General features: G+C 46.7%; 1 protein-coding gene across 7 annotated transcripts in view; it reads left to right on the top strand.

The window, feature by feature from the left end:
- Window positions 1-13,511, top strand: part of VPS13D (vacuolar protein sorting 13 homolog D) — a 229,268-nt gene that overhangs the window by 203,251 nt on the left and 12,506 nt on the right. For all 7 annotated transcript variants that reach the window (XM_081057697.1, XM_081057696.1, XM_081057695.1 and 4 more), the window contains one exon: window positions 11,994-12,125. In XM_081057697.1, coding sequence (XP_080913823.1) covers window positions 11,994-12,125 — 132 coding nt within the window. The remainder of the gene's footprint in view (window positions 1-11,993; window positions 12,126-13,511) is intronic.

Here is a 13,511-nt window from a genome sequence, read left to right as displayed (position 1 = left end):
TGTTATTTGTTTCTTTCTATTTCTTAGTATTTGTTCACCACTAGTTCTTGCAAAACTTGGCAGGTGAGTACTGGTGCTGTCTATTGTTGCAGTAATAAAAATCTTACTCTGCCATTAGGCATGAAGCCTGGCCTTCCCAGGAAGCCCATCCTCCCCTCTGTAGCATGTGGGCCAGACTTCCTCAGTTCTTTCATCACTAGCACATGGCCTAAGTTTCTTTCACTGTCATTTCAAGGGCGAGTCTTCTTTTCTCATTTGGATTGTAAGCTTCTTGAGGTCCTGTTGTTGCCTCGTTTGTAGCCCTCCAGGATCCCCAGAAGGCCTAACACAGCGATAGGCTTAGAGTACTGTCTTAAAGAGATTCTCATCAACAGTCATGCTGGTAATAAGCTTAATGAGTCCAAGAGAATCAGAGCAGCCCAAGATCAAGTTTGTCTTGACCACTTATCAGCTGAATGGCCTCGGACAAACTTTATAATCACTCTCAGGCTTAGTTTCCTCTTCCACGAAATGGAATACTAACAAAACACTTTCTTATAAGAAGGCTGTGAAGATCAGAGTGACCAGTGCATAGTCAATTCAATGAATGCATAGAGACATACTGTGGGCCCCGGTCGTCCCCTAGTGTTAGTTTACGTGTCTTCTCACCTAAGTTATGGGAAAATAGAGATGTAAGAGAGCTGGTTGAGGTGGCGATGCACTAAGTTTTTCCAGAGTATCCTTGGAGGCTCTCGTGCTCCTGCTTAAAGACTCTTTGTTGAATCTGAATCTGGTTTTTGTCCCAGCATGGAGCCTTCTGATCATTCAGGGGCTCAGCGCAATGCCACAAGTTTAAAACCTGCCCATTTCTCTCTTACGATCTGCCAACTATTCTTAAATGGGAGCATGAGTGCCTGCACATGTGTATATACATAATCATGTATGTGTGTGCGCGCATGTATGTGTGTAACATGCTCGGAAGAAATAAAGATGGGATCAAATTTTTCCTGGCATAGCAACTAACATCTCTGGTAGCCTCTAAGCATTTGGCCAAGTGGCCTTTTAATTGGTTTCCTTCTGTTCTATTTTTATTCTGTAGTCATTTTAATGTACAGGGAGCCAAGTCCTTCAAAGGAGACATTTTGTCATTAAAACATGTTATTTGGTTTAACCGCCGTGGGCCCAGCCTCAGCAACATGGAAGACTGGGAAGGAGCGTTCCGAGCAGTCGCTGTCCCATGACCTAACCACAGCAGTGACCCACCAGGCTGTGGTGCACATGTGCCAGGACCGGGCAGGCTGGACCAAGTGTCATCTGCCTTGTGGGCTCAGCGTCTCCACCTCGTCGTGCCAGCTCCTGCCCCTCCTTGGCCTGCCTCTGGTAGCCCTCAGGCCCGCTGTGGCATGCAGCACGAGACCCCTTCTCGCCCACGTCACACTCGTGTGCTGATTAGACGGGAATCAGCAAATCTGCGGAGTGCGCGTTTAATGTGACACAGATGTGGGACATACTGCAAATCTCTCTGCTTTCCGGATTTTCAGCTTTTTGCATTTCATCAGTGTTGCTTATTATTTACAGAATGTAACTCGAGACAGCAGAACAGATTGTAATTTTTAAAAAAGGTTTGGGGGGTGATGGGGCCGCAGGGGATCTGGGAGAAAAAAAATCCAGTAGTGTGGAATGTTGTTTGCTGTCCAGACCAAACAAACCAGTTTGCCAAGGGCGGATGGACTGTGGCGATCAGTCCCATTCATGTTCACACTGGCAGCACTTAATTAGAAGGCAGCTTGACCTTCTTATCACCAGATAAACAATAGTCTTTTGTCATCGGGTTGAACGTCATGGTACCGGGCAGAAATGTACCTCTTGTAGACGCACCGAAGGGTATCACCGAGCTGCCCCCTTGTGTTCTGCTTCCTTCCTGTCGAGACAGAAAGGACACCATTGAACTCAGCCCCATTCACACACATGGGTGTTCTCCTCGCGCGTTCCCGCTCTGGCTTCATATCCAAGCACTGTGGCGAGAGCCAGAACAAAGAGGACGCTCCTCTTCTGCCCAAAAAATCCCAGATCCTCTCGAGGGAGGGTATTGGAATGATGGGCCGGAGCCCGTGTGACACAAGTACAAAGAGAAGGTGCCATCTCTGGTTAGTAGAGGGGCAGATTTGAGTAGAGGTGGCCTTGGCCTCTTGAGAAAGCTTGGCCACAGGTTAAATTTGAGGACAAACACTTAAAAAGTGCCAGCGGGTCAGAGGAGAGGAGTAGGTGATGGGTTGATTTTTTTTTTTTTTTTTAATGTTTCTAGGTCGAAAGAATCTAAAAGTTGGGACTGAGCTAATGAAAGCCACACTAGAAATCCTTTGAAGACATTCTTGGAATTTGAGCTAGTGCAGAGATCCCATCACCTTGGCCAGAAGATTCTGAGCTGCTTAAGTGCTGAGTGTCAGGCCTGGACTGGACTATCCATAGGGACCCAGACCCCTGGGCAGCGTCCAGAGCTCTAGGCCCCACTGCTCTTCCTTCCTGGAAAAGTGCAGGCGGAGCCTGTTGTCTTGAGGCCACCAGGCAGCTAGCCAGTTGCCCCTGGAGAACATGACCTAGGTCAATAACTTTCTAGTGTCCCTCCGAGCTGGAATGATCAGTATTCTTATGCTCCAGGGGTTCCTGGGTCGTTACCAACTCCCACCCTGTCTCTGGCTTGTCTCGGAGGAGAAGTTCCACGACAGACTGCCTCCTCCACTCCCTTGGCTTCTGAAGCAGCAGCTGTGGCTCTCCAGCCACCAGTTGTAACACCGGCTTGTGGCCACTGGTCTGTCCGTTTCTCACGTGTGCGTTGCATACCCACTGTGTGCCGGGCACTGTTCCAGTGCCGGGGTGCACCAACAGTGCAGAGAAGAGACGCAAAGCTCGGCGTCCGTGTCTTCCATTGGACTCTTACCACACTTTGCAGGCCGTGGCTGGGTTCAGAACACCAGCCCCTCCCTGGGAAAGCTGGTGGCTGGAAAGATGGCGTGTCCCTAGCTCACTTTTCGACCCTCCTAGGGCCTCAGTTTCTCTCTCTACCACCTAAAGTCTAACCTCGGGGCCTGAAACCGATCCTGTTTTTATCCCCGTGAGTGTGACAACTGTGCGTGAACTTTCATTCTCATCGTCAGTGTCTTTGTCCGTTTTTGAAGTGTCTTCTTTCTTGTCTCATCTGCCACCACACTCTGTCTGATAGTAAAAGTTTGTGTAAAACGCAACCTGACTGGGTAGGCTAGAAAAGGCAAACAAACAAACCCCAGAACAGACCCCATACAGGCTGTGCTTTGGTCCCAAGGGAGGCGGGTGGGGATGGGGGTGGGGGTTGCTAAGGACACATCCTAGCCCCTCTTCAGCCTGGTAGCTCCATTCTTGGGGCTTTAATGGATTCAGGTTCTCTTACAGACTCCATGGAGAGAACGTGCCCTACCACTGAAAACCTCTATTATGATGAATTTTATTAACGGCAGTATTCCGAAACTCGATTAATTCCAATTCTAATTTGACATTTTGGTATAATTTCTTGAGCCTCTATGTTGGTTAGCTGTAGCTCTTTTTTAAAAAGTTCTTTAAGCAAAGAAGGTATGGATGGGGTACACCAAGTGAGTAAACACTTAGGCACTGGGTCCTTTAGAGAATATCTACGTGTCCAAACACTTGATGTACTCCTAATGAGTCATTCTCACATGTTCAGTAAATCGGGTTTCCCATAGGGTTCTGTCAGGCTAAAATTTTAAATCTAAATTTTAAAACTTTTGCATTTTGGTATTTTAAATTGACTTGACACCCAATAATTTTAAGTAAGGGCAGGAGAGGGGGAGACGATTGTTTTTGAGTACCTACTATGTGCCAGGCACTGTGCTGTGTGCACTTTTCATATGTCATCTCAACATTATCAACCAAGTAAGTATCCTCATTTATTGTTAAGGGAACTGAGGCTGAGAGCCATGTAATAACTTCTTCACAATTACTCAGCTAATGAGTGGCTGGACTGGGATTTCAGTCTGTGTCGGTCTTTTTCCAACGCCTCATGTTCTCTAGACCACCATGCCGTTAACTTTCATTTGTCTCTCAAAAGAGATCAGCTTTTGGGAGAAGAGAGAGAATGTTAAGATTTTTTAAAAGTATGTCATCATTTGCTAGAAACCAATCTAAAAGTAATCTGGTTTATTTAGTTGAGTCAGCTTGTTATCATTGGAATTTGTACTTAAGAGCCACAAAATGAAATTTGTCAGAAATTGTGTATTTGGTCCCATGTGAAATATCTTGGGATTGACATTAGAGGTGACAGTTTCGCAGGGAATTTGACCCTGGCTTGCGGGATTCCTGTAAGCACTACACACTCGGATTCAGGATGTACTTAGAACACAAATGAAGCGTGCATGCGTAAAATGCCTCATTTTTGTGATGATGTTGAAAGTTGCAAGTCACTTTATAAGTTGTCTACTATTTTTTTTAAAGAAAAAACGCAGAGCTACCCCAGAAGGCACACAAAAGTTAGGCATTTTGGAAATCCATCTGTCAGTGCCTCCTGAACAGGTACTCTATGCGGAGGCGGTTAGTTGACGAGGAAAAACCTTGTGGAGTGGTTTTGTTCTCCGAGTTGAAACCCCCACAGGCACATGTGTTGGCATTAGTCCTACCAGCTGTCACAGTTGCAATCTCATGGAGTCCCCAAATATGTGTTAGGTTGTAGGAAGCCGTGACCCCTATAAACAAGTCAGGTGTGAATCCCAGGATGGGAGAAGACCCAGCCCAGGAAGCGTCGTCCCCACTGCAGGACGTCAAACTACCCAAATCTTAACAGCGACAGTAATTGAATTTCTAACGATTTCTTGAATCACCATCTTTCCCATGTTTTCAATTGCAACGATACCATTGAATGGGATTTTATGTGTTGTTACACAGATGACTTCAGAACTCTAGGGAGAGGTAACTAGAATGTCATGAACAAGAAAGCAAAAGGGAAAGAAGAATATTTCAATTTGAAGCCGTTTCTCCAATAAGCAACTAAGTGAGAAAGGTTGGACATTGGACCCTCGCTCCCGTTGGGCTTCAGCCCCTGAGCTAGGTCAGGGCCCTCCTGTGTGCCCATGGCCTGCTCCAGACCAGCATCTTCCTGAGTGCCTTGGAGGTACCAGGTAATCTTCTGAGCACAGTGCAGGTACTGACGTATTTACTCCTCACAACAAGTCCATTGTGGTCATCCCTGTTTTATACATGAGGAAACCAAGGCTCCAAGAGGTTACACAACTTGCCGTAGGTCGCAGTTTGTCCATGGTGGAACTGGCATTCCCCCTCAGGCAGCCAGGCTCCAGGGCCTGTCCTCGCAGCATTATTGCCTGTCTGTTTATCACCTCCATTAGACTCCCGTAGGCTCCCTGGACACGGCCTCGGCACTGGCCTGCACGTATGATCACTCGGGAAAAGTTCATTAAACGGGGTGGGAGGTGGGGCAGAGGCAGGCGCGCGCCCTTCTCAAGGCTCTGAGCAAGCTCTCTTTTCTGGCTGCCTTAGTTTGGACCCTCAGGTAGTAACTTCATTTAAGGGCCAACCTCTACTGCCGTAGGGTTTCTTTTCACCCAGCTTGTTTTTTTTCGTGTATCAGATTCCAAATTGTAGCAAATATTTGGTGCAATTTTCTTGGTGCAGGGTTTAATTCAGTCAGACCTCAGTAGTTATTATTAAACCTAAGGATTGAATAACTGTCTCTGGGTAGGTTCTAGAAAGTGGGTGTCTGTTTATCATGGAACTGTGGGGCAGAGTTTCTAATGTAAACAGAGCCAAACTTGAGAGGTTTCCATCCTCGAATAGTCTTCTCTGATTACAGTGGTCACTGCAGGGGTAAAATCTGCAGAGAAGAAATGCTTTTCTCCTACGTGTCTGAAAGGGGATGCGATAGGGAGGAAAAGGCTGCAGGTCAGACATGAGATGTCGCTCGTGGCGTGGCGGGCGTCTTGAACTTGGAGAAGCTGCACTGCAGTGACGATCAGCTGGTACACTCAGCGCCCAGTGCTGTTTAGACAGACTGTTGAGCTCCCTTTCGGGCACTGGCAAATGTTTGCTCGAAGCTGTCAGTCACGAACCTTGGTATCTTGTAGCTGTGATCCACTCACAGCGTTTGGAGAGATAGTCTAGGGTGCCCTTCTGTTCTCAGCCTGCTTGTTGGTGCCCCGCCGAGTACAGTATAGCTCAGAAAGGTATTTAATTCCAACAAAAGCCTTGGACACACTCATGAAGTAACTGCAGGCACAATCCATCACTTCGTTGGGGTCAGTCCACACTGCCCCTAGGGAAGGTGGCAGCCATCAGTTGAATAAACATTCTATTACGCTAGGAAGTCACACGTTTGACACACACTTTCTCCTCGTTTACTGATTGTTTTTGAACCTCACTTGGTTGATAGACATTGGCCATGACAGATTTCTCAACCGACTAATAGCTTAAGCTGTACAGGGGTATGTGTGTGTGTACAACATCTGTCTTCAACTAATGGAACTATGACATAGTTACTCATCATAGACGCGAAGAACAAGTAATGGCTGGCCAACTGTTGACCCTCAGGCTGAAAGGCAAGATCAGCCGAGTGGAACTGGTTAGATCTTCCTGTGTCACCTTGTTTGGATTTATTGTTGCTTGAAGAAAATGACATGGATTGTTTTCATTACCCTGATCTTCGGGTTGGGGCCTCCAGTATGTGTCAGATAGCAGTGGCCAGACGCAGACGTCTCGTGTATCGATCTCTCGCGCGGGGTGCATATCTGCAGTGTATCAGCCACTGTATCAGCAGCCCCTTCCCTGGGGGGAGCGTCATCCGTGCTGCACAGCCGACTCCCTGACATTTTCATGGAGTTCAAAGCTCAAGTTGGTTTGGTGCTGACATTTTGGATTAGCTGGTTGACTGGAAGGCCTGCTTCTTTCTATATACTGTGAAATTTATAAACTGCAGCAGCTGAGGGCTTAAAATGGCCGACCAGCCCCCAGCTGGCAGCAATTAAATACACCGCAGACCTTTGGCTAAACAAAGGTTTGTGGAGGCAGAGTTGCTGCATGTGCACTAAACAGACTCATGTTGTAAACTACCTTTTATGTCGAGTGTTAGTGAGAGACGCTGTCGACTAATGAGAGGTGAGTGGGAGAAGTTTTGCCACCCCTTTGTTTAATGATGTATTATCCCCAGGGTGTAGGACCAGACCCTGCCCTAGAAGCAGCCAGTCTTGACAGTAAAGGTGATCGTGAGAAGAGAAGCAAGTCAGCCAGGGGAGGCTGGAGGGTGGTCCCGGGGTTGCCCATCAGTGGTGGCCGGAGTGGCTTAGAAGTTGGCCTCTCTGCTCTGGTGCCCATGGGCAGGCGCCATATCTACTCGGCTTTTTTTTTTTATTGAACATCATTACCATTCTGGTTGAAAGGACAAGGTGGGAATGAGAAGAAAAGATGCTATTTTTATACCCATTCAAGCAGCAAAAATTCAGAGTCTAGACCAGTGCTGTCTATATACAATTCACATTTACTTTAAGTTTTTAAAATTCAGTTCCTTAGTCACACTGGCCACATTTCAAGTGCTCAGTAGCCACACGTGGCCAAATGGTTGTTATGGACAGGGCTGTCCTAGACAATACCAAGTGTTAGAAAGATGTAGATTACTGGCTGCCCTAAATGCATCGTTGGTGGGAGTGTAAGTTTGTTCAGCCACTTTAAAATAATTTGAGTTACCTTGTTGGGTGAATATTCATGCCCTGTGATCCGGCAGATCCCTCTTAGACATACACCTGAAGAAACCCTTGCCCATGTTCCCTAGGAGACAGGTACAGAAATGTTCACTGCAGCATCATTGGTAATAGCAAGGCCTGGCAGTCACCCATGTGCGGACAGATGAACGATGGCGTAGCTAGACAGTGGGATAGTCATCGATAGGCACAATAAATGACTCATAGCTGCATACGGAAGAATGGCTGAATCTTTGCAATCTTACTGCAAGGGGGAAGGAGTAAGTCCCAAAACATAAAAAGGCAGTGACATCAGCTTTCAAAAGCCCAACACAACTAAAAGCAGAGAGTATAACAAGACTATACCAGAGCATACTTTGAAATGCGATAAGACTACAAAAAGAAGAAAAGCAAAGAAATGGTCGATACAGGATTCAGAATAACAGCTGAATTTGGTAGAGGAGGCATGGAATGGTGGGGAGGCGACAGCAGAGGACCATACAGATAGGATCAAGTTAGGGTCAGCGATGGCGGTTTTGTGCCAGGGATGGTGGTTTCACAGATATTTATTACCTCATTTAAATAAGTAAAGAAAAGGCCAATGATGAGAGTGAACCTTAAAACTGAGAATAAGGATGAGTCCAGTTTTAAAAAAAATAGAAGAGAGTCCTTTCCCTCCAGGTGCTGATGGGCTCCCAGGAATGTACATGAAAGTGATGTAAGAACAGTCACCTAAAAGTGGATCCACTATATTACTGAATCGCAGAGTGTGAACAAATTAGGATTTCTGTTACACACAGTCCTACCGTTTTCAAAGGGTTCTGTGAATTTGTCGTCGTGCCACATCAATAGGTGATGAAAGCAGTTCTATCACACGATAGCCTGCCCTGAAGTATGTCACTTTAAACTCTGCTGGATTATGACAGTGGAAAACACTAGCTTGTCTTTTGTTTATAGTTCTCTGATATGTTTGGGACTAAATTAGTTCACACACAGTAACTTTCAGCACTCGTCTCACCCCCCCATCCTCCCAACTTGGACCTCAGAAGTTAAAACTTCAGTTGAGTTTCAGAGAAGAAAGAATAGTTTTTCAGATACCAGCGGTGATAAGGTAATAGGAGATTGTGGGAAGAATTCCTTTAATCCAACTTTCTGCTTCTAGTTAAGCGTATCTTGGAATCACCCCTTCTAGAAGTAGTCCCGATATTTATAAAACTATAAGAGAAGACTACGTTTCCTCCCTGGCAAAGTCAAACTCTCTTTTCTTCTATGTCCTTGTTAAAAATGACCCTCGAATACCACAATGAGCTCTTCCATCTGCAGTATCAGCACTATTTCCAACCTGCCCTTGATATTTGCTTGATCACAAAGTGAGGACCTTGGAAATGGGAAGATAGTTTGCAGCCTGTTGGGAAGACAGATGAGAAAAGAAACTTAACAACTAGGCAGTGTGTACCCACCAGGGAGCTGCTCTGCTTTTGTATTCTCTGTGTTTGGGTAGGTTTGTAGTCTGGAAGTTAGAAGAGAATGTATTGGGAGTGGGGGTGAGGTTAGGTCACTGAGATTTGGGGGAGGCCCTGAGGGAGGCCACTAAGTCGGGCCATGAAATGGACCAGAAAGCTATTTGATAATGAGATAACAGGGGGCACACTTACTTACATTCCCAACTATTGCATGGTTACAAGATGTGATTTCCAAGGGCTCAGATCCACAAACAAGCCTCCTTTCCTTGGCTTCTCTGGCTTCCTTGGGTCCCACCGGAGGAGTTCAGGACTCTTAGTAAGTTTTCTCCTCCTCGGTAGCATGTTTCTCCACTGTGGGTACTCAGGAAAAGATGAATTCTTCCAGGAGCATACGTGTGTCAGCAGAGCCATCATTTCATGACTTGGCTTTCATGCTGCTTCCTTTGCTTTGGTCAGGGGACCGGACAGACACACCCCTGACCTTTCTGTCAGGAAGATGGGGTTCTAGCTGGTTCACGTTTTGCCTTGGCCTTGTTGACTTTCAAAGCTCAGAATCTCTAGTCTTCAAACTCTCCACCAAAGTATGCATGTCACCTTTCCTTCTTCAGCTCAAGAGTCAAAATGGCCCTTATACCAGTCCCCCACCCAAAAATGCATTCATTCACTTGTTCAGCTCCTATGTACTGGGTACTGTTCTAGTTCCCAAGATAACAGTGAACAAAACAAAATCCCTCTTCTCGTGGCAGTTAACGTTCCAGATGGGGAGCCAAGCGGTGAGCAGACATTTTACCTAAGTGAGATGTGAGGCAACTGTGTTTTGAGCATATGACTGACTTGATCTCTAACTTGTATTTTGAAATGGTCATTCTCGTAGTTACAAGGACAATGGACAAGGATGGCAACAGAAAGAATAAGTTATTGGGCTATTGTAATAATCCATTACAAATCCAGAGACCATTTGTTAGTTATGATAGAGATGGCGGAACAGTTGGACTAGGGATATATGGAAATTGAGCCCACATCCCTCCCAATGGGTTGGGGGAGATGTGGTGAGAAGAGTCCGGACGAAGCCTGTACTGAAAATGATGAGCAGCAGGTCCCGTCACATCCCTCTTTGCAGGGGCCTTTGGGCTTCTGCGGCACTCGCCTGAGCCTCTCCCAGCAGCGTCACAGGGGCAGAAGAGTGGGACTGCCTTGGGGAAAAGACAGTTGACAAGCCTGTCCTAGGCAGTGTCTGGAAGGACAGATGTTTGACGAGTCAGCGAGAGAAGAACGGGGCTCTGCTACCTGGGACAGCACACCTCGCTCCTTGCCACTGCTTTCCTTGCCTGGCAGGGTTGGCTAGCATCCTTAAAACAGCAGCTCCCTACACTGCCCTCCCTACATTCAATCAACAGTTGGGATCTAAATAGCCGACAATAGAACCAAGTTTTAAAGAAGGAATTGAGACTATGCCTAGTGGGAGAATGTGAGTATATGATAGTAAATTAAACATTTTTTTATCCATCCTTAGTGCAGATTGTTGAAACTTTTTTTACAGTCTCTTTACATCACCCTGGAAGACCACAAGCAGTGGTACGTAGGGCATCCTTGTTACTGAACATCTAAACCGTTATCACTGGATTTCTGGTTTTCTGGCATACAGCAAACGTTACCCAGATGCGGGCTTCAGACATCATGGCCTGATGAGCTGAATGTTCCCTGGGTCCAGGGGCGCTTTGCAGGTGTCCCAGTGTTGCAGCTAACCAGTGCGTGTCCCGCGGCAAGTTCCTGACTGTATTACTTCCCGATTTGCCCCCCAGGGCACTGTTTGCCCTGTAGTAAGTCTCTCTCTCCACTGCTGTTAGTACATGGTTCGGAAGTGCTGACTCCATGTGATGCTAATTCCTCAGTTTTAGATAGATATGTCTAGAGAGGGGTGTTTTGCTTCAGTGGAATCCAGGAACAAATAATAAAAAGTACAACAAGTACAAGGTCGAGGACAGAACCAGCATACTCTTATCAGTCATCTGAAATATGCACCGCCTTTCCAAGACAAATACGGGCTCCTGTTTCTAGGAAAACACCAAAAAGTACTTATCAATTAGCCTGTATATGGTTTGTGGAAAAAGACAACATCAGCCTACCCTGAAAAGCATGGCGAAGCAGATTCCTTTGGGCAGCCGACAGCTGAGTGGCCTGAGTCAGAGCCACTGCAGAATCCAGGCTGTGGCCTGGGACCAGCCCAGGGAGCCCTTCGTCTCCCTCGTGACCACTGCATCCCTCACCCTGCACCCAGGCAGCAAAGCTCATCTTAGGAGAAACCCAGAAACTGGGTGTGTGCTGACTAAATGCCCAAGGTCCCTTACTCTCCTCCCTGACCCTGCAAGTGTAGAAATGCATCTCCTGAAGATCCCTAGAAAAATGGGGTGTCTAGTAATAAGGACAGTAACAGGAGCAACCACCACTGGTAGGTAGATAGCCCCCATTCTGTCTGTCAGAACAGGCTCGATGGGCATCATTGATTGGATCTTCACAGCAGCCCTGTGGGGGTGGGGGCGGTCAGATCCCATTTTACAGAGAAAACTGGAACCGAGGGCTACAAAAGTCAACACATTTGTCCGTGATCGCATAGCTAGGAAATGGTAGAAACGTGGTTCTAATTCAGAACTGGAGTCTTTCACCCCCATATTAGTGTACATTCACACATATAACACTGCGGTTTGATTCTGGTCACTAAATTTAATTAGAGTGTGTCTGGTAGTGAGATTTTATCTGAGACAAGGATGGGAAATCATTCTAAGGCAACACTTAACCTCTGCTTTTTGTCCATTTACCCATTTAGGACTCAAGCGCAGAGGGTACGGAAACCCCGATGCTGCATGGGGCCCCAGGGGCTGCTCCCCCGCTATTCTGAGAGCCAGGCAGAAGGACAGGAGCAGCTCTTCAAGCTCACGGACAACATACAGGATGAATTGTAAGTGGAGCCATGGGAAACCAGCCCCGGGGGCTCACGACTTGTCTCTTCTGTCTCAGAGTCTGAGAAGGTTCTTCCGGATCCGAGTATCGTCCTGACTCTGAGACCTTGGAACTGGTCAGAGATTCCTTGGCCCAGATGTTTTATAGGTTTAGATAGAACTGCTTGGAAACCGCCTTCTACTCCAAGCAGTAGTTCTCAAACTGAGTTCCAAGCAGGACCTTAATGTTCTGTTTCTAGTAAAGGGCAGTTTCTTTCCAGTAACAGCTAAAAATTTGCGAGGGGGTTGCAGTTTTCTTAAGATTGTTTTGTTACTCTTTGAATGCAGAGCTTTACGTCCCTGGGATCTTATTGTATTTTCAATTAGTGACATTATCCCAAGTTGCTGTCGTGGAACTCAGTATGTCAGGATATTCTGTGGGGACCCTTTTAGTGTAAAGTGCTTTGTAACTTACGTATGTGTTAGAACCACCGGCCCAGGGAAAGCAGTTAGTTATGCCTGGTGAGTAGGAAAGAGCTAGTTTAATTTCTTTGAATGCTTATGTATCTCCTTTAAGATAAAGCAAGCTAGGACGGTTCTGAAGGCCGTGAGTGCTGTTTGGTTGGTGGAGGTGTGTCTGAAGTAGAGGCTCTCAGGATAGCCTTCGGTGTCACTGGTAAAGACGGTGTTAAGCTGACCTCATCTCATATTTTTGTTGCGATATTTGAATGGGGACATCCACAGTCAAATCTAGAATTCATTTGTTGCTTGCTGGGTAGGATGGTTGTGTGTTGTGCACTCCAGATGTGCTGCAGTGTTGTTGGAGGGTCTCTTAATAATGGAGAGGCACTGCATTATGTTACTTAGCTCAGGCGGCCTGGCTTGCAGATGGCCACCTTCTCACTGTGTCCTCACATGGCAGAAAGAGAGTAAGTAAGCTCTCTGGTGTCTTTCCTAAGGACACTCATCTTACAGGATCAGGGCCCCACCCTCGTGACCTCACTGAACCTTAATTACTTCCTTACTCCAGACAGCCACACTGGGGTGAGGGCTTCAACATAGGAATTCAGTGGGGGAGGGGGGCACACAATTCAGTCCATACATGTGTCATTAGTATGTTCTGTTCTCTTAGCCCAGCCTCAGCTCTGGTCATCATTCTAGAGTCCAGAATCCCCATGCAGTTGCACTCCAGGCAGGACTGTATATTCCTGCTTACTTGAGGGCAGGATTTCGTACCATGACTGCTCTTTATACCACTTTGCTGGGGGAACTTGAGGCCTTTGGACCAGAAGCTCAGAGTCAGTCTCAGGTCCAGCAGGGCACATTGAAAACTCTGCTAGAATGGCAGCCCCCCGAGGGCCTGGGCTTTTGTCTGTTCCATTCATGGAAGAATCCTCACACCTAGA

This window comes from Rhinolophus hipposideros (assembly GCF_964194185.1).
Source record: "Rhinolophus hipposideros genome assembly, chromosome: 8".
Lineage (NCBI taxonomy): Eukaryota > Metazoa > Chordata > Mammalia > Chiroptera > Rhinolophidae > Rhinolophus > Rhinolophus hipposideros.
Note: the sequence above shows the minus strand (reverse complement) of the source record. Positions and strands in the feature narration are given on the sequence as shown.